At 33.6% G+C, this 18,828-nt stretch overlaps 8 protein-coding genes across 14 annotated transcripts in view; 4 read left to right on the forward strand and 4 right to left on the reverse strand.

Moving 5' to 3' along the window:
• Positions 1–83: 83 nt before the first annotated feature.
• Positions 84–2,023, forward strand: LOC123007101 (carbonic anhydrase 14-like). Of its 5 annotated transcripts, none has more exons than XM_044402150.1 (7): positions 84–189; positions 274–396; positions 443–563; positions 608–713; positions 762–992; positions 1,042–1,181; positions 1,295–2,023. In XM_044402150.1, exons 2-6 carry the CDS (start codon positions 282–284, stop codon positions 1,141–1,143), a joined length of 675 nt encoding a protein of 224 aa, XP_044258085.1. In that variant the 5' UTR covers positions 84–189; positions 274–281; the 3' UTR covers positions 1,144–1,181; positions 1,295–2,023. The 5 variants fall into 5 exon arrangements, with proteins under 5 accessions (XP_044258085.1, XP_044258083.1, XP_044258080.1 ...); XM_044402148.1 differs by having other exon boundaries at positions 1,036–1,181; positions 1,287–2,018; XM_044402145.1 differs by having other exon boundaries at positions 1,036–1,181; positions 1,295–2,015.
• Positions 1,210–4,406, reverse strand: LOC123007100 (zinc finger protein 845-like). Its single transcript, XM_044402144.1, has 8 exons — positions 4,174–4,406; positions 3,569–4,085; positions 3,278–3,518; positions 3,029–3,226; positions 2,620–2,787; positions 2,381–2,573; positions 2,009–2,330; positions 1,210–1,959 (listed from the first exon to the last, which is right to left on the reverse strand). The coding sequence occupies exons 2-8, from the start codon at positions 4,041–4,043 to the stop codon at positions 1,808–1,810; spliced, it is 1,749 nt and encodes a 582-aa protein (XP_044258079.1). The 5' UTR covers positions 4,044–4,085; positions 4,174–4,406; the 3' UTR covers positions 1,210–1,807.
• A 274-nt stretch (positions 4,407–4,680) lies between these two features.
• Positions 4,681–8,865, reverse strand: LOC123007214 (anosmin-1). Of its 2 annotated transcripts, XM_044402370.1 has the most exons (8): positions 8,568–8,687; positions 8,418–8,514; positions 7,681–7,876; positions 6,681–7,004; positions 6,429–6,631; positions 5,212–5,353; positions 4,944–5,158; positions 4,681–4,895 (listed from the first exon to the last, which is right to left on the reverse strand). In XM_044402370.1, the coding sequence occupies exons 2-8, from the start codon at positions 8,460–8,462 to the stop codon at positions 4,725–4,727; spliced, it is 1,296 nt and encodes a 431-aa protein (XP_044258305.1). In that variant the 5' UTR covers positions 8,463–8,514; positions 8,568–8,687; the 3' UTR covers positions 4,681–4,724. The 2 variants fall into 2 exon arrangements, with proteins under 2 accessions (XP_044258305.1, XP_044258303.1); XM_044402368.1 differs by lacking the exon at positions 8,418–8,514 and having other exon boundaries at positions 8,568–8,865.
• Positions 5,343–6,360, forward strand: LOC123007215 (prothoracicotropic hormone-like). The gene is made up of 4 exons (XM_044402371.1): positions 5,343–5,676; positions 5,729–5,932; positions 5,979–6,097; positions 6,153–6,360. Exons 1-4 carry the CDS (start codon positions 5,674–5,676, stop codon positions 6,358–6,360), a joined length of 534 nt encoding a protein of 177 aa, XP_044258306.1. The 5' UTR covers positions 5,343–5,673.
• Positions 8,866–9,546: 681 nt separating the features above from the next.
• Positions 9,547–10,255, forward strand: LOC123007830 (cell wall protein DAN1-like). The gene is made up of 2 exons (XM_044403297.1): positions 9,547–9,628; positions 9,713–10,255. Exons 1-2 carry the CDS (start codon positions 9,557–9,559, stop codon positions 9,974–9,976), a joined length of 336 nt encoding a protein of 111 aa, XP_044259232.1. The 5' UTR covers positions 9,547–9,556; the 3' UTR covers positions 9,977–10,255.
• Positions 10,256–11,069: 814 nt separating this feature from the next.
• Positions 11,070–16,875, forward strand: LOC123007524 (protein Peter pan). Its single transcript, XM_044402875.1, has 6 exons — positions 11,070–11,300; positions 11,355–11,678; positions 11,726–11,910; positions 11,960–12,405; positions 12,453–12,637; positions 16,629–16,875. The coding sequence occupies exons 1-6, from the start codon at positions 11,118–11,120 to the stop codon at positions 16,806–16,808; spliced, it is 1,503 nt and encodes a 500-aa protein (XP_044258810.1). The 5' UTR covers positions 11,070–11,117; the 3' UTR covers positions 16,809–16,875.
• Positions 12,655–14,506, reverse strand: LOC123007525 (tRNA (guanine(10)-N2)-methyltransferase homolog). 2 transcript variants are annotated; one of them, XM_044402876.1, is made up of 8 exons: positions 14,346–14,505; positions 14,233–14,298; positions 13,935–14,183; positions 13,758–13,892; positions 13,443–13,706; positions 13,257–13,395; positions 13,014–13,212; positions 12,655–12,964 (listed from the first exon to the last, which is right to left on the reverse strand). In XM_044402876.1, exons 1-8 carry the CDS (start codon positions 14,409–14,411, stop codon positions 12,682–12,684), a joined length of 1,401 nt encoding a protein of 466 aa, XP_044258811.1. In that variant the 5' UTR covers positions 14,412–14,505; the 3' UTR covers positions 12,655–12,681. The 2 variants fall into 2 exon arrangements, with proteins under 2 accessions (XP_044258811.1, XP_044258812.1); XM_044402877.1 differs by having other exon boundaries at positions 12,766–12,959; positions 14,346–14,506.
• LOC123007526 (Krueppel-like factor 13) overlaps positions 16,873–18,828 on the reverse strand; it is a 36,141-nt gene continuing 34,185 nt past the window's right edge. The window contains exon 3 of the mRNA XM_044402879.1: positions 16,873–18,598. Coding sequence (XP_044258814.1) covers positions 18,463–18,598 — 136 coding nt within the window. The 3' untranslated portion in view covers positions 16,873–18,462. The remainder of the gene's footprint in view (positions 18,599–18,828) is intronic.

Here is an 18,828-nt window from a genome sequence, read left to right on the forward strand (position 1 = left end):
ACTTAATGAAATAAAGCTGTGCAAATAAACTAACATTTAAACATTCAAAACATTGATTCATTTACCCCCAACAATCACATTGCCAAGCAAATTTGGCAATTGGTGTCATCATTCGATCATCACCCACATCCAAATTTTCGTACATCAAAATTATTCGTATTTTCAACCAAAAAACAAACAAATTTCAAGGTAAATCCATACATATATTACAAAATCAGGTTCCCTTTATTTGAAATTCATTAGAAAAACTTTTCCGCCAACAACTCTTTTCAGTACTAATAATGCAATCCCCGATTAACATCACCGAAGATATGATACCACAACATTTCACAACTTTCCATTTTTGCGGTTATAATCAAATTTACAATGCTGCAATAACATACACGGAACACGGAAGTAGGTATTTCGACCAGAATTAATTTTTTGGTGACGAGTTTTTCAGTAAATATTAACTTTCTGGATTCGAAATTACCAACAGTTTCTGGAGCCGGACTGTACAAAGAGTACGTCCTAACGGCTCTAGATTTTCACTGGGACTCGGAACATTTAATCGATAATCAAAGGTAAACAAATCTTAACAAGAAAACGCGATATAAAAGAATGTTAGGTACCCTCTCGAAGGACAGTTAATTCATTATGCTAAGAAATATGAAAATTTCAAGAATGCATTAAATTATAAAGACGGTGTTGCTATTTTCAGCACATTTTTCAATGTACGTAGGTGAAATATGTTTGGCTATTTAATTAAAATATGGCTTCAGATAACGGAGAATTCAAACGATGCGTTTGAAAATTTAATCGAAACGATTCCAGTGATACGAATGAAAATTGATCATCAAGTCAAATTACTGCAACCAATTATACCGCGACATTTTTTAAGCGACAAAATTGGCAAGTTTTATCGGTATAACGGGTCCCTAACAACGCCTTGTTTTGATGAAACTGTGATTTGGACGATTTTCTCAACACCGAATCATATCTCGCAGACTCAAATAATTTTTATCCTTCTTATCACTAAAATTAAATCAATTTCAGTTGGAGGAGTTGCAAAAAAAATGGGAACATTTAAATAAATCTCGAACAACTAATTACAGAGAGCTACAGGATGATAATGACCGTCGAATATATTTCAGTCTGATTTAAGGTAAAACCAGGATTTATTTCTTCAAGGAAAGTGACAGGTTAAGTGCTTCCGCTTTCACATTTGCAATTTTGTATCACATTTTATTGCCTGTTTTAGGTGAATACAGTTACATACAATTAAAAACATTTAAAATAAATTTAAGTCTTACAGCATTTACGACACGTTCTCAAGTATAAAAATACAAAATATAACGAATACTTATTTAAGAATACTCAGTTTAATACTATAATTTAAGTCTAGAACCATACACATTGTTGCAAATTGATAACTATGTGGAATGTTGACACATAATGCAAATACAGGGTGTTTTAAAACAATACGCAGTGAATGATTCTGAACACCCTAAATCACTAAAAGTATTTTATTTTAAATATTGTAAAAATTTGTAAATTTTGCGTATACTCACAATAAAATGTAACAAAAAATACTTTTTACATATAGAGTTATTAATGCATAGTGACAAGGATGGTCCACAACTAAATATATATAAATTGACCGAAAACCAAAATAAAAATTGCATAAATTTTAAGATAAATTGATTTTTAGGTTACATAATAAGTTAATAACCCTGTATAATGTGAAAAAATATTAAAAAGCTGCCAATAAAAAATAGTAAAGAGTGCTAAAATAAAACCATCCTGCGCTTCATTGTTTTTGCGGAAATTAAATCAGCGGTTGTTGTAAATATTGAGAATGAACCAAATCACTGAATTGCATCGTCATTACGTTATTAGTGCCTTGAATTAATGTTTGATGATTTGGTAGTGATGTTTGGAAGTAAGGAACGATAACCCCCACTGAGTTATTACTAGTACCTGTAAAAAAAAATGTAATTTTTTTTTCACGTAACAAAAAAATAATTACCAGCTAAAAAATCGATTTGTTGCGGAATGACAAACTTATCATCTGTAAGTGGAAAATTCAAAAGTCCCTGTTGAAGGAGAAGCTCTTCTGTTTTACTAAGCGAAATATCCGCTACTAACTGATCTGACGTATCAGCAGTTTCGATCACAGTCGATTGTGATGTTTCTTCCTTAGGTACTTTAGGTCCCAAATTTTCACCAGTCTTGTGATCCACTTTATGACGTCTTCGTGTGTGTTTCAACCAATTTGGATAATTCGTAAATGTACGTTCGCAATATTTACATTTGTAAGGCCGCTCACCTGTATGAATGTTAAAATGTTGCTACAAAAACCAAATAAATTATTCGAAAATCATCGTATTTTATATACCACCTTCAATTTAGTACTACTCAAAAACCCTTTACTGCAATAGCTACAAACGAAAGGTCTCGCTGCGGCATGAACTAAACTATGGACTTTTAAACAACGTTCAGTCTTGTACATTTTTTGGCACACTTCACACTTAAACGGCCGTTGATCGCTATGAAAACTGTAATGGCGGGCCAAGTGTGACTTTTCTGCAAAACTGCAAAACCATGAATTGAAGCTCGAAATGTGGTCAAAAAGCTTACGTCTTGCCACATTTATCACAACCGTGGGGCTTGTCGCCTGTGTGTTGTTTGACGTGTTGTTGCATGTTTACTTTTTGGGTGAAAGTTTTACCGCAAACGTCACACATGAACCGGCGGCCTAGCCGGTGGACGTTCATGTGAGAGGTCAAACCACCTCGTGTGTGTAATCTAAGACACACAACAAAAAAATATTGAAACTCCGTAAAACAGCGAATACATAAGCCGCAAAAAATTGCTTCAAAGTTTGTTAACTCTAATCTAAAAATAATCAGCGCGATCAAATAACGATGTTTCAATTTCTAAAGTAAAGTTGCTGATTGCGTAAAAACAAATCTATAATTAAATAAAAAAACTCAACGTATTATTGCATCAGCTCAAATTTCTATTTCCTGTGTAAAAAGACACCTACATTTTACCACACTCCACACAAGGGTAATCCTCCTTAAGTTCAGTCTTGTGTTTTCTGAGATGAATTTTTAGTCCTGGTTTAGTCACAAAGCTCTTACCACATTCATCACACATAAAAGGTTTAGCTTTTGTGTGTTTGGCTAAGACATGAACGTGTAACATGCTTTGTAAACTAAAACCTTTAGGACATTCCTGACACCTTAAAAAAACGAATTAACAAAACATTTTTTGTAGAAAATCTTATAATTACTTGTAACGGCCTTCTGTTATATGCCTGTAACAATGTGATCTAAAAGTGGAATATTTTTCAGCAGTCTTATTGCAAAAAGTGCAGGTATAAACTGGAACTAATCCATAATTGTCTTGGTAATGTTTATCAAATTCAGTTTTATAAGGAAAAACTTGTTCACACATATTACATTTGACTCCCCAATGAGCCCTCCATTCCTCCTTTACATTATCCAAAATCTCATCATCTAATTTCTCGCCATCTGAAATAAATCCTATAGAAGAACCTTACATCTAGAGTGAATTAAATTACCAGCTTCCTCTTGCAAATCTTTGAAAATGTCTTCCTCATTTATGTTTAATAAATCATCATTATCTGGCATTTCTAAGGCATTTAAATTATTTGTTAGAAAAAATTTATCAATGTTAGTTTCTGAAGGACAAAGATTTGGTGTCTTTTCTATTAAATCCTGAGATGATTCAGAACCACTAAACATTGAACCATTTTGGCTAACTTCCAATTGTACTGCTTTTTGTGGTACCAATGATTTTCGCCGATTTCGTCGTTTTTTAGGTGTTGTGTCATCCTCATCACTCTCACTATCATTGTTCAAATCTAAATTTAAATTACTACCACTTTCCTCATCACTTGTAAAATCATTCTTCATAAAATTTTCACATTCCTCTAAAACTAATTTTGGAATTTCTTCCTTAATCTCGAGAAAGTCATCCAAATATTCGGATTTACTCTGATCCGAGCTTGAAACTTCTTGTTCAAGATGTCTCATTTTTTATGTTTACAAACTAAAGTTAGGTTAGGATAGCGTCACCTAAAGAAAAATTCTAATTAAAATCTCACTTTTATCGTAAGTGTTAATAAATATCTTTGTTTACTAATATTAATTAATTTTTAATTACCTCCGAATCCTGTATCGATTATAATAAGTACCACAAAGTAAACAAATTTAAAGTACACACATTTTTAAAAAGAGAAATTTAAAACCAACTTTCTCACACATTATCACTGTTTTCTCTTAATTTTTTATTAAATTGTGTTTTATTTGTTGCAGAGAAGCCATTATTAAAATTTTAAGCAAAATATTTCACCACCACCACTATATCATGTCTACGCACCCCTGCATAGAAACTTTCGTTTTTCACCAAATCAAGCGCCAAATTTGAATTACACTTTTTGGTAATGTTTTATTGATTTTTGAAAATCTTTAAGAGTTATGTTTTGAAAAAAAGAATTACAATAAAAAAAACACTTGTGTTTTGTTTTTATAGCAAAACTTTTTGTCACATAAAAAATGAAATAAAACATTTTATTTACTAAAGAATCTAACAACATAATAAGTAGTGATACACAAACAACCTTACTGACAATGCTTTTGTTTAAATAAAACACCAAATTTTTATAAAACATTTATTCGGTTGCTAAACAAAGTTATAAATATTATATTACACTTTTAATTTGTACATTTCGCCTTTTGATTGGTTTTTTTAAATTCGCTACAAGAAGGAACAAGAAACGTTATTGAAGTATCCTCCACTGACTTTATTCCTTCTTCAGATATACTTCTAACACTAACTCTATATCGATACTCAAATTCGAGATTAGTTAAAACATAATGAGACATCTAAAAATAATTTTTATGATTAAGGAAGAGGACTATAAAAAATCCTACTTTTGTTGTCACTGCTAATTTAAAATGATTCCGAGATTTTGAATTTTTGTGACAAGGCCAAGCCCATAAAGACACGGCATATTTTGAAGAGTCTTTCCCAGGTTTCCAAATTATTTTCGCTTTTAAACTATTCTGAGACCAATAGATTTTTAACACCTGTAAGTCTTGGATTTTATTTCTAATCGGTGATTTAGTCGAGACTAAACTATGAGTAACTAGAAAAAAATATTTTAATCGTGTTTGGTTTTATTTGGACTTGAATTTAAACCATTCATGTAGTTTGTTGTGTTTAAAACAAGTCCTGATTTTTCTCCCTTTAGGCGGCTTTTACCATATTGAGCTAACGCCTGAATTTGAAGAAAATACAAAGAGTTAGGTTGGAGGTTTTGCAATAAAAACCTTGTTTGTTCCTGAAACGTAATTCGTGCTTTAAATGTAAACATGCAGAAATAACAAAACGATTTTCTTATCTCGGATATTAGGTACAATCAAAGTGCTAATAATTTTTTTAAGACGTTAAAACTTTGTATAAACAATTCTGATATTTAGACATCTTCCCAAAAACAAAGCCTTCGTTTTTTGTTGTGATTCTAAAAGAAAACGCAACCTAATATCGTCACCCACAGGAATTAATGGATGTATTGTTACGAAAGATATATAAGATGAAACTAAATACAAATCACTTCATAACTCTCCGATAGTGGCAAAGTGACTTCGTACAGTGTTAAATATGGTTTGGTGTTGATTTAGTTTTATCCTCCAATAATAATAAAAATTGTTTTCAGAAAAAAAAAATAATTGCAATTTTACTAACTTTTACGTTTATTAAATGTACGCATCCGATGGAAATTTGGAAAGACAAAAATTACAATTTTTTAGATTATGATAAAGTAGACGACGATAAGTGTGATAACGAGATTTGCCAAAACAACTTCGACGTCTTGATTAAGAGAAAGGTGAAAGATAACGAAGACACGGCTTACCAATCAGTGGGTTATACGCTCAGATTTGGTTCGGTTTAACCGGAATTTTTAGGTCGTTATGGGTAAAAAGACAACAAGACTGTCACCTTATTACCATTCTTCACGGCCGATGCCTTGTTCATGTGGTATCGAATTTCGCCTGCTTGATTTAGGACACCAATATTATCCAAGGTGTGTATCAAATTAAATAAAAAACTCAGCTTTTTTAAAATGGCAATTTTGCTAGATATTTACACACAGGTGTATGCAAATCGGAACTTTGTGGGGGCCCCTACCGCTGCAACGAACGCCACTACAAGGTTCGAGTTTTGAAACAGAAAGACCCTCAAAACCCCGAAGTAATAAAACCCTCAATGACCCTTCCAGACACTTTAAAAGGAACTTGGCTCTCCGAAATAATTACAGTAACAGTCGCGTGTGAATGTTCTGTTTAAATAAACTGATTAACTGTATTTTTTAATCAAATAAGAAATGCATCTTGACGTTTCAATTTTTTTCTTACCTTTGGTACCACTCTCTGATTTACAAGAACCGAATTCAGAGCTTTGTCACCATGCAGTCTTCGACTCCAAAAAACTTTATATTTTTGAATTGGCAAATCTGAGAGTGGAGGCGCCCAACACAATTCTCCGATCAAAGTCCCGTTTGAGTCACTCCACAATGAGCTAACTGTCATATTTTGAGGAGCTCTGGGGGCTCTAGGTCCTAAAAATCTACAATTACAATTATTTCTAATTTCAAGCACCAAACGTACTTGCGGAAACACTGAAAGTGGGTGAATTATCGGAGAAGCCTTTAGTACCATTTTCGTTCACTGCGGCCACCCGGAATTGGTACCAACGACCGGGCTTGACAACATTTCGTAAAATGTGACTAGTTTTGTTAGTTTGACCACATTGCGACCATTCACTTAAATGTTCTTCGATAAAGTTGCGTCCGGTGTGGTGACGCTCTTCGAGTAAGTAGAGGACGACTTCGGAATTTTCCCCATATTGCAGTCCTGGGTTCCATTCGATATGAACCGTGCGTTTTCTTAAGCCTTCGGTCAGTTTTATGTCTTGGGGGATAGGAGGAATGCCTGTTTGTGGAAAATGAGGATAAAGTGACTGAAATTGCCCGGCTCCTCCACCAAATTTATTTCAATAATAAAAAAAAATGCGATTACAAATTTTAAGAAATAAGAATGGTTATTGTTATAGTAAAGTTCGTGTATAATTAGAAATAACATGTAAAATTGGTTCGTTTGCGTTCATTTAATTACCCGACTAACAATTAAATAAAATTGGTATTTCTTTTTGTTTCCGAATTCAATACTAACAAGGTGTAATTATGATAATTAGAGAGCGCGGTGTTTCTCAAAAAACGAGAACGATTAGTGACATTATCATATTTACACTTAATTCTGTGATTCAACTTCAACTGTAAATTTCTCGTGTTTCTTGGTGGTCCTATTGGAATTCATCTCAGGAGTTGTGTGGCAAAAACTAGGCCATTATTTTGATATCTAAACCAGTTTTATTAACTTGCTGAAAATCAATCAGTTACAGATGGCAGTAGCGGAGGTAAATTGATCAGGTAATTAAATTTTATGGTTATTCTTCCAAATTATTATGATTAAGCTATCACAAAAATTGAACGGTTTGGGACGTTTTGATTATCATACAAAGAATGCAACCGAATTACCTGCACGAAATTTAAACTAAACGATTAAAGTTATTAAAACTAGTAACCTACATTTATGAATAATATCTCACCCACTGCTGATAACAGTTCTTCGGGATGTTGACAAGTGACTCCGCAACTGTGCCGGCAGCATTTTTTCAAATTTGGACATTGATTATCTTGAGTGCAAGTCGTTAAGCAAACGGCGTCGAAAGGTGATAAGATTTTGCCGTTTTGTGGACAACGACCGGGTTTATTGAAAGGTGCAGCTAGACACGATTTGACACACTGAAAAAAATATACGGGAAAATACTAAAAGAGTTGCCAACTTTGACAATGTATGTGGCCAATGATCTTCATTTTAACAATACAACTACATACCTATATGTCAGCTGTATATTAGCTATTTTATTGGGTTGATGGCCTTCAGTGCAGCGCATATATGTACGAACTGATTTTTTGTAATATCAGATTTAAGACTTGCAGTTAAATTAATGCACTATTTGTTTACACAGACTATTTCAAAGACGGCTTGACCGAACATACATATGCACTTATTTTAAATGTAATTGTTTTTAAAATTATTCAAAGAATAATAAATTAATTAATTTTATTGAGATAAGATATTCGTGATAGTGCCTGCAGTTTGTCAATAATGTTAATTAAGTGTGATTATTTGGGTGACCCCGTTTTTATCAAGTGCCAAAAATGCGATTTCTTCACATAAAAAATATTTTTTGAAAAAAAAAAAACCGAGTCGAGAAGAGTATCAGTTTATGCGGAACTGAAAACTTGTTCTTCCATTTATAAAGTAAAGATGTATACCTACCTGTGTGTAGGTACTGCTATTAATTGGTATATAACTGGTGTTCATCTAAGACTTCCATTTATATCGCAGGATTAGTAAGAACTGTGTCCACATTAATCTTCATTTAAATTATAACAGTAGTTAATCCCTTCCTGATTTTTCAGTACTTACCGAGTTTTTGTTGGGTTGGTGCCAACAGCTCGTTTTACAGCGCGTGGCGGCGAGAGCGTCGTGTTCGTACCGCGTCTTGAGAGCGTCGACGGCGTCGAAAAAACCCCGCGGTTCGCGTACTAGCACTAGTACTAGGAGTACCGTGAACAGAGCCATCGCGAGTACTGCGGCTCATATGACGAGGCAGAGTCGTACTGGCGGTGGCACGCTCTTGACAACTTAGCTGCTGATCTAGCCACACAGCCGACCTGCTTCATGAATGCATCCCGACTTGTTATGCGATAACTTTACCCACTTTCATCACCTATATTAACGGGAACAACTAGAGTGCCGCAACCCGGCCACTTGCGCACGACAGGTTCTAGATTTACATTAAAAAGGCAGGAATTTCTGATACCTTTTTTTAGCCACACCGAAAGCTACTTTTAATTATGTAGGTTTCACACGAAGACCTTTTTCAACTAGCTTCTCCATCCAGAATACAGATTTTATTCAAATATATGAATGTCTAGAAGGTATTTTAATTTTTAGCCCCACATTTTGCATCGTTGTGATTTGTTTATAAAACACAAGATGTTGTCATTTGTTAAGTTAGTTAAGTGGTGCAAACGCCTTTGATTTTGTGACAAAATTGCGCACTTTTCGATTCAGAAACTGCAAAATGAGTCATAGCGTAATAGTGTTCCCCTTACGGTACTTGCGCGAAAATAAACAAACTCCTTTAAGTCTTACTCGACCGCGTCATTTATTTGTTTCGCCTTTTTTTATGCGAAATGCTACTCTTAATTACTTGGGCGAAAAAACTAACTGCAAATTGCTCACGATTTGCATTAAAATTTTAGCAAGACAAAGTAATACGTGCGATGGCAACTGGCAATCAATTTCGGATTGTATGCATGTGAATAATAAAGTCTTTTCATGTTGACTTTTATATATAAAGCAAGTATTGGTTTGGAGACAGCTTTATAGACGCGGCAAAATCTGTAAGGATGATGATCCCTTCTTTGCTGGTGGTCGCCGCTATGGTGGCCTGTTCCAGCGCTGATCCTATTTTCGGTTGGGTAAGTCATTTTTTTGTTGCTTGATGGACGCGATGATTTAAAAGATGCATTCGAGAGATAACTGCTACTAAAATTTCAATGCAGTATGATTTGTGTCAAGAGTGTCCATCGTCGGAAGAAGGAGATGTGTTTACGGAAACTTGGTGTGAATGGATGTGTGAAACAATTGAGGAAGAGAAGTGTGCTACAACTTTACCTACAAGTACAACACAAGCATCAACTTCATCTACAACAAAGTCTTCGACAACTTTTTCAACGACGTCTTCAATATCTACAACGTCACAAAAATCATCACAGAACGAATCATCGACGATGCAGAATAAAGCCGCAAACTCAACTGCTACCTAAAAACACAAATTATTAAATTTTTTTATACGGGGTGTTCCGTTTTTATTGTTACAAATTTAAACAGGTGATTAAAAATTCAATTTTAAGATAAAAGTTTTCTATAAACATGTATCGAAAAATATTATATAAGAGAGCTACACTCCCTAAAAGAGGTGCATCTGGATTTTTTCCAATATTTCAGAAAACATTGTAGATAAAAATGCAAAATTTTGGTACAACTGATAACCTTTATACAATCAAACGAATTCAAAACTAAAATGTCAAAATTTTTACTCAAGGGCGTCCTAAACTGAGGAGGTTTAGGGTAAAAAGTACCCTAACTATTTTGGCTGTTGGCTCTTGCCACTTTCAACTACAAAATTCTAAATTCCATAATTTTTCACAAAAAAGAGGTTTTTTCAATACAACTTACCGTTTTTGAATAAAATCGGTTTACAACTTGTCTTGCAGAAGATGATACAGATTAAAAATTAAATTCGTTTTACCGTTTAAGAGACCCGTGATTAAAAATATCGACAATTGCGATTTTTGAATTCGTTCAGGTGTTTAAACGTTATCACTTATCAGCTTTACCAACTTTATTAAATTTTATCTATTCTGCAATAGTGGGAAACCCCCATTAAAAGACGCATCTCTTCCTTGCGTGGCATTTTTCGATACTTGTTCATATGAAACTTTTGTGTTAACATCGGATATTCTATCACCTGTTTAAATTTGTAACAATAAAAACGGAACACCCGTATTTTTTTTACGTAATTATTATTGCAAACTATTGTTGAATTAAGTTTATATTGTTATTGTTATTATTATAATTGTGTTGTAATTAACATTTAATCTATGTATTATTTAAGTTTTAAGTATAATAAATAGAATTATAATTATTTTCTACAGTATTACAGATATCAAATAAAATTTTTATGAGCAAAACGACTATGATCAATTCGTTTCTCACTCAGTTTAATTAATCAATTACTTTCATAAATTAGTATAATTTGTAGCATTAAACATACTGAGTTATAAGCATTTGAATAGTCCGCCTGATAGTAGTTGTAGTTTTCTAAGCTTTGAACTGTTGGTTGCACTGATGTTTTGGTAACAACGTGACAACATAACCGCAAAAAAGTGTCATTTTTTTGCGAAAATGGGCAAACGTAGAAGGGGCCGTTGTGTGAAAAATAACACGAATGTGAATACAGAAGCGGCGGAAGTGGTGCAGGCCCCCCATTCGTTTGTCATTCATAAGGGACTCCCGGGTGGCCATTTGTTAGAACTTACGAAAGATTTTCGTAAAGTTATGGAACCCTTCACTGCTACTTCTCTTAAGGTAGGTTTAGGGGCTTCTATTGAATATAGGGTTCTTACGATATGTTTTTTTTAGGAGCGTAAGAAAAACACGGTCAAGGATTTTGTTGCCGTTGCCGGTTTGTTGCATGTTTCACATTTAATGATTTTTTCGCGAACGGAAATTGGAATGTATTTGAAAATATGTCGATTGCCGCGAGGGCCCACAATGACATTCAAAATTCATAATTTTTCTCTAGCCAGAGATGTTGTTTCATCGCTTAAAAAACAAGCAGTGGTTGAGGCTGCGTTTAAACATTCGCCTTTGATTGTTTTGAATAGTTTCACGAGTGAAGGAATGCATCTGAAACTGATGGCTTCAATGTTTCAAAATATGTTTCCTACAATAAATCTAACAAACGTTCGTTTTTTCTATATTTTATACTTTCGGTAATTAATTCATTTTAGGTTGATTTAAACAATGTGAGACGTTGTGTATTGTTAAATTATAATCCTACCACAAAACTAATTGACTTTAGACATTACACAATCAAAGTCATTCCTGTCGGAATTTCAAAAGGTGTGAAAAAGGTGGTTCAAGGCAAAGTGCCCAATCTTAGTAAATGTGGAGATATTTCCGAATTTCTAACAAAGTAAAATTATTTTTTTGATTTATCAGTTTTTAATAAAAAATACTTGTAGATCCGGCATGTTGTCAGAAAGTGAATTTGAGGATGATCCTAGTAATCACGTAACTTTATCACAGAAGCTGATTTCAAGAGGAAATATTGAATCTGGGAAATCATCAATTAAATTAACAGAGTTAGGGCCAAGACTAACTTTACAATTAATTAAAATTGAAGATGGCCTACTTGATGGCGAAGTTTTATACCACGACTTAATTGAAAAAACTGAACAAGAGAAATTAGAAATACAAAAGAAACGTGAAGCTAAAAGAAAATTGAAAGAAAAGAGGAAAATGATACAAGAGAAAAATAAAGAAAAGAAGGAAGATATGAAAAAAGAATTGAAAGAAAAGTCATTAGAAGGCATGAAAAAGAAAGAGTCGAATGAAGGGGGTGCTACTGTTGAAGATGATAATGATGCTGAATACTACAAAGAAGAAGTCGGGGAAGAACCTGATAAAGGTAAATGGCTCATCACCACTTGAATTTATTTTAATTGTTTGTTTTAGATTTGTTCACGCAATCTCAAAGAAAATCCTCAAGGCCGGTTCATGCCTTCAGAAAGAGGAAAGCAAATGAAAAAACAGATAATTCTGGAACAAAGAAAATTAAAAGGAATGTCAAAAAAGGCACACGTAATTTACAAAATCGTGATCAGCGACCCATCGGCGGCCAAGCTTTTGCCAAAGGGAAGGTAAAAAACAAACGTAATTTTAAAAAATGATCTATTATAAAATTTCAAATTGGATTATTTTTGTTTTGTGATTTAATCCAGTTTTCTTTCCGTATCATCGCTTCCCGCATTCGTCTTTCTTTCCTACTTTCCTCACGAGCGACATAATATTTTTCTCTAAAGTCGACAATTTTATTTTGATCTGAATTGGCGTCTTTCGGGTTAATATTGCGTACTTTTTCAAACGTTAAAAGTCTTCGGGACGTAATTTTAGTTAAAATTTGTTCGCTATTGGCAACCAGTTTTAAACACGGATGTGACGGAAGTCCTTCTTGAGTATAGTCTTCTCTAAGAAATATTTATTAATAGTATGAATTATAAATTGTGGAAAGTTTACCTGAAGACAGGAAACCAACAAACAAGCCTCCCACCTAACCTCAAATGTTTTGCAGAAAATTTCAACAAGTCGTTGTAAATGCTAGAAATTCCATATTCAATTTTAGCTGGAATGTGTGTGGGCAAGTGTTTTTCGCTCACAGTGAAGTTTTCTTTACTTGTGCCCACTCTTTCTGTTGCTTCTCGGATCCCATAGGGGGCTATAAAAGTCTTTAAATTGAAAGATTCATTAGCAGTAACTTACGATCGGTTATTATTGAATCAAACTCAACATCATCTCTCCAAAAAGATGAAGCAAAATCGTTTATGAGCACATCTAAATATTTGTGTTGTAAATTATACTGTTCCATATTTGCTTTAATGCTTTCATCAGCTGCTCTTTCCTAAAATAACTTGACGTTTTTTATTGTGAAAAAATAAATTAGAAAACCTTTTGTTTAATTCGTGATGGCCTAGTCCTTGCATGTAACATTAAATAATCAATGTCGCCCCCAATGACAAACCCGCCGAATTCTGCAGCTGCTACAAGGAGAGACCCAGAGCCTACAAAGGGGTCTAACACTATGTCCCCATCCTTGACTTGGGCTTGATTAGCCATCAATAAGGACAACTGTGGATCCATACTAGTATTTCCAATAAATTTACGAGTTTTCAGTGACAATTTTCTAATTAATTGTCTTAAACCATTAGCTATCTGAAAATTAAAATGTGAAACCTTTTTACTTTACAAATAATTGAAACTGACCCATCTACCAAAAAAAACGTCGTAGGGGTATTCAGGTGGGTCATTAGCCCTTGTCCCGTAATACTCAATGTAATGTAAACAAACATCTGGATCTTTTAATTTAACAGGGCCTTGAACGGGCAGATAACTAAAACTCTGAACAAAAAATTACTATTGCTATCAGTAATATAACAGTACTTCAAGTTTATTAATTTTTTCCTTTTGGGTGAAGTGGCGACAAAAGGTTTCCACTTCAATTTTGAAAGACAAATGTGGTTGAAAATAGGGCTCCATTATTTTTTTTGGAAAATTCTGTAACTGGCAGTGCAAACTCTGAATGTCTTTTGCATGTGCCCACAATTCCATACATGATCTAATGGAGACCGATCTGCTAACTAAACGTTTTAAGTCATTTTCTGACTCAAATTCAACTATCCAATAAGGCGCCTAGAAAATTAATTAAATTTTAATTCGTCGTATGTCAAGATTATTTTACCGTATTATTTGGTTCGTTTGAATATCTCATTTTAATATTAAACATGGAAAGTAATGAATCAATTTCCTAAAAAACATTTTAAGTAAAACATTGAATGAAATGTGAATACAAACTTCAAAGCGAAATTCAATATGTTCTTGTGCAAACCACAAGAGATATTTTTTCCATGGTTTATTCATTTTGAATAACCTAAACAATACAAATTTATATAAAAAATAAGTGCAAAAACACGTTTGTTATAGGTTAAGTTGTTAGTGAGAAAAAGTGAGGTTATAAGATCTGTCACTGTTGGTACAACTTGTCACGTATGAAATTTCGCGCCATATTGAGGACAATCCGTTGCATTTTTTTGTATTTGTAATTTATAAAATTTCTCTGGGTTTTTTTTTTCTTGGGACTTTCAACCAATGGAGCATAAACATTATGTGTTCCAAGAAAGGCAAGCTGCAGACAAAACACGTGCATACCTCTGTAAAAGGTTCTGTGAAGCGTATGATTGCAGGGCATCAGGTCACGGCAAATTTTCAGACTTTGCAGTCTGAAGTAGTCTTGTATCATGAATGTCTTGTTGATTGATTAAAGCAAGACCTTCAGTTCATAGCCCCAAAAATCAATAAATGTTACTTAACGGAGTTAAAATTTTGTTTCATTGTTATTGATTAAACTTTTCCTGGCAACTGGAAGTTTTCCTTTTTAATAGAAAACTAGAAACCCGTCGGAAATAACAAGTGTCAGATTGTGGGCAAAATTATTTAACATTTTTGTTCATTAAAAAAGAAATGGATGTGACAGAATACGGATGTAATGAGAATACTAATATAAAGGATGATGATAGCGTTGTGTCTGAGAAGTGTTGGCAAGAAACTTACAGAGGAGATAGCAGAAAATGGCTCATAAGAGACGGATCCCGGAAAAAATCAGATGAACGTTTAAAATCTACAATAAAAGCGACATATCCATACCCTTTTCAAGAAGAGAGACAATATGTAGGTATGTGCCCCAAACGCCAACAATTTTATTGAAAATTGACACCTGTTTTAACGCCAGTGTTGCTAAAATTGATTTACAGCAGCGAACAAATAACCATTGTGTCCTAGTTTTCGTAAAGAATAAAAAAAGATACATCATTGCGTTTGATTCTCAAGTAAATTTATAATTTTGAAGAATAGGCGTGACTGTGTATGTTTTCGTGTAACCTGCTGATGTTTCGAGCTTTGATGTATTACCGAAAGTATAAGATTAATACCATAGAGCGAGTTTCATACTCAAAGTTGTTTGCACTAATGTCTTGCAAGTGCGAAATAAATCATCTTGAAACTGAAAAACTACTCTCCATATACGTAAATAATAAACCACTGGAACTTTTCAGTTTGCAGTGTTTCATTGTGATTAAACTTCCGGCCTGTAGACGCACAGATCGACTATTGTCAGGTCAATGGATTCCAATAGTTCAGTTCCTTGTGAACATGATGATTAACCCTGACTTATAATTAAAGTAGTAGGGTAGGCGTAAAGCCACTGGTTTACAAACACTTTCTAAAGCCTTTCTCCCATGTGATCCGCCTACTGAAACTCCACCAATTTCCGGAGATATCGAGCAGAAATTCTGTTTATAATTAATTTAATTGCGGGAAAAAAGGAAATAAAAAAAGTGGGGTTGTAGGTGAAAGAAGGGCGAGAATCATGAAGAAGTTGTACGACGAAGCAGCTGAGGAAATAATTCGCGAACGCAACGAGCCACCACCGATCGAAAAATACTGCACAGAATACGACGGCAATTACAACAGTAACGTTGAGGTGAAGAAGCCAGAAAATGAGGAAGATACGAAGAAACAGGTACATTTATATCGATTTTTCTTCAACCCAATGTTTCGTTGAATTCTTAAGTGGACGAGCTTGACAGGACATGAAATTACAGAGCTCCAGCCGGAAAGTTTCTCGAGCAATGATAGCAATAAACTTTCCAAAAGTTTCTTTCTCATAAAGAATCTCAGGTGTTGTTTACGACGTCGAAACTAATTTTACTTTGAAGTTTGGCTTGAGCTTTGTTTAATTATCTCGGTTGTGTATAAATCGTAATTAAAGAAAATTTGGTGATTGATACGTACATATTTTGTGTCCTCCGGACCTTAGTGGTCGTTTATATCAATTAGTTTCGCATTATTTCGTACAATGAGACCGACTCCGGAGTGAAAAGAACCGATAAAAGGGTTCGTAAGTTTGTAGGCAGTGTTTTGATTGGATTTCCGTTATCGTTATAGTCGGCCGAAAGTTACAGCTCTAATTGCGTAACATAAAAACGGTTTCAGGATTTTATTAGCCGTATAAATTATGACACGATAGATAAATTCGAACGGTGGCGAGTTATTTAATTATTATTGGGACGTAATTTTCAGTTGTATGAGAAATACCCGTTATACACTTCTCCAGCGATGTCGTATTGGAATTTCCAAATAGAGAAGTTTCAAAGAGGGAACGCATCTTTCCCCGGCCTTACGACGTCTGCTGACCTGAAGAATCCCTTTAAGCGATATTCTAGATTTACGAAACCTATATCTGAAGTTCTGGATGAGTGACTTGAATTTATTTTCAACTCTGGTTTTGGGTGTTTGTAAAAATTTACAATAAAGTGGTAAACAATCAGTTTTAATCATTTTATTGGCATTATGTATGTTCACATATCTGTGGGTTTATTAACCTCATTTGATAACACAAACATTGATAAATATCATTTTGTATTTTGTATGTACAATATTTACAGATTTTATCCTACGGGACACACTCAAACATCTCTATAATACAAAAATTGTGATTGAACATTAGGTACACAAGACAAGCGTGATTTAATATAAAAATACTCTAATTCCTTCAAGTGCATATCTAAATTGGTCAAGAGAGTGAGTGCAATTTAGTCAAACTTGTTTTGGTCAGAAAAAAATCGTCGGTTTTAGTACAATTGTCGTAAACCAAACTTTTTTTAATTGTATTAGTCGGTTGTCAAACTGTTTTCAACACTTGATGAAATGTTAATGGATAATTTCACGCATTTTGCTCATTTAGATAAGCTGTCATCTGCAGAATTTTCAGGAAATTTGAAAGCACAATGGAAATAAAAGGCAACAGTAATTTCTAAATGATGTAACCACAGATATTGTCGATTTCAATTTACACGTCTATGCTATATAAAAGGTGGACTATTTTTTACTTAATTACAAAATACTCAGTTTTTCGCTATGTACATAATACATTGTTTCATTCTAAAAAATTTCTTTTATCATAACAATTTTAAGTTTTATCGGTTTTTTAGAATTCTAAGTTCATCACTATTTTTTTTTAGAATTGCTAATGAGGATAAGTTCTAAATGCATGGAAGAACAGACATGTCAAAACAAAATTCTACTTTATTGAAACGCTAAAGTCTAACGGATGTTACGATTGTCGATATGATTTTTACTGAAAAAAGGGTAAAAGCAAACACTCAATAAAATGAGATTACAGTTTAATTGCTCAAATAAAATAAAGCAACGTACACTTGAAATAAAATCGAAATGCGTCAAGTGGAACAGGTACCGATTAAATAAACTTAAGCTTAATAAAAAATTAAAAACAATAAATGCAAATTAAACAACGGGAAGCTTCAATTGGAAAACTATTTGTTGAAATTATTACAAAAAGTGTTTGTCTTTTTTTAGCATTTTGTTAATTAATTTTAGTTTAATATTTCTAGGTACTTTTATCTCCTCGTAATAAAAAATAAACCTTACTCTATGATTATATACAATAATATTCTCCGCAGGGAATAATTTCTAACACGTAGATTCAACGCACTTTCCCATTAAAATACTTGATATTTCTTACTTCTAATGGTACAATGCGTTGAAATAAGATAATAATATTAATAATTAACAACTATTAATGGTAATTTGAGAAGGGTATTGAGCGTATAGTCTACTCTACTGTTACAAAACAATAAACATTACAATTCAGTGTGCTCCTAGTAACAAACAATTTAAATAAAATTATTTTACACCGATAGATTCTAAAAACGAGTAAGTACAACTGTAAATTATCACGAATTAAGTAACGTACTTAACAGTAATTCCATAACCATGGAAAAACAGAAAACACAACCTACGTCAGAGCGTATCTAGACATCAGATATCGACTATTTTGAGCTGAAACGAAGTTAGAAAACGCACAAAATGGTAAACTTTGTCCTTTTTACACCTCTTATGGGCTGGGCATGGAGTCAGAGAGCACGTCGGAAGGAGTCCCATCGCTGGAATTGATGGAAAAAGCCCTATTAGGAGCCCTACGCTGTCGCAACACTGACGGATCAAAGTTGGGGTGCCGTCGGGCGTGTTTGCTGAAACAAATTTACAAATGTTTCACACAAAAACAATTTTTTTATTTAAAATCGGTCGATTAATGACTGAAAGCAGACAAACAAAATCGCGTCGAAAGTTTGAGAAGCAAAGAAAACAAAATGTTAGAGGTGACAAACAAACCGGGGAATATTTACAAAAGTTATTTTTATGACGGTGACACTTTTGGTTTATTGAATCTCTTATCATAATGTCAGCCGTTAGCGGTAAA

The sequence above is a fragment of the Tribolium madens genome, unplaced genomic scaffold (genome assembly GCF_015345945.1).
Source record: "Tribolium madens isolate multiple individuals breed KSU strain unplaced genomic scaffold, Tmad_KSU_1.1 Scaffold_3;HRSCAF=73;Tcas5.2_LG2, whole genome shotgun sequence".
NCBI classification, from domain to species: domain Eukaryota; kingdom Metazoa; phylum Arthropoda; class Insecta; order Coleoptera; family Tenebrionidae; genus Tribolium; species Tribolium madens.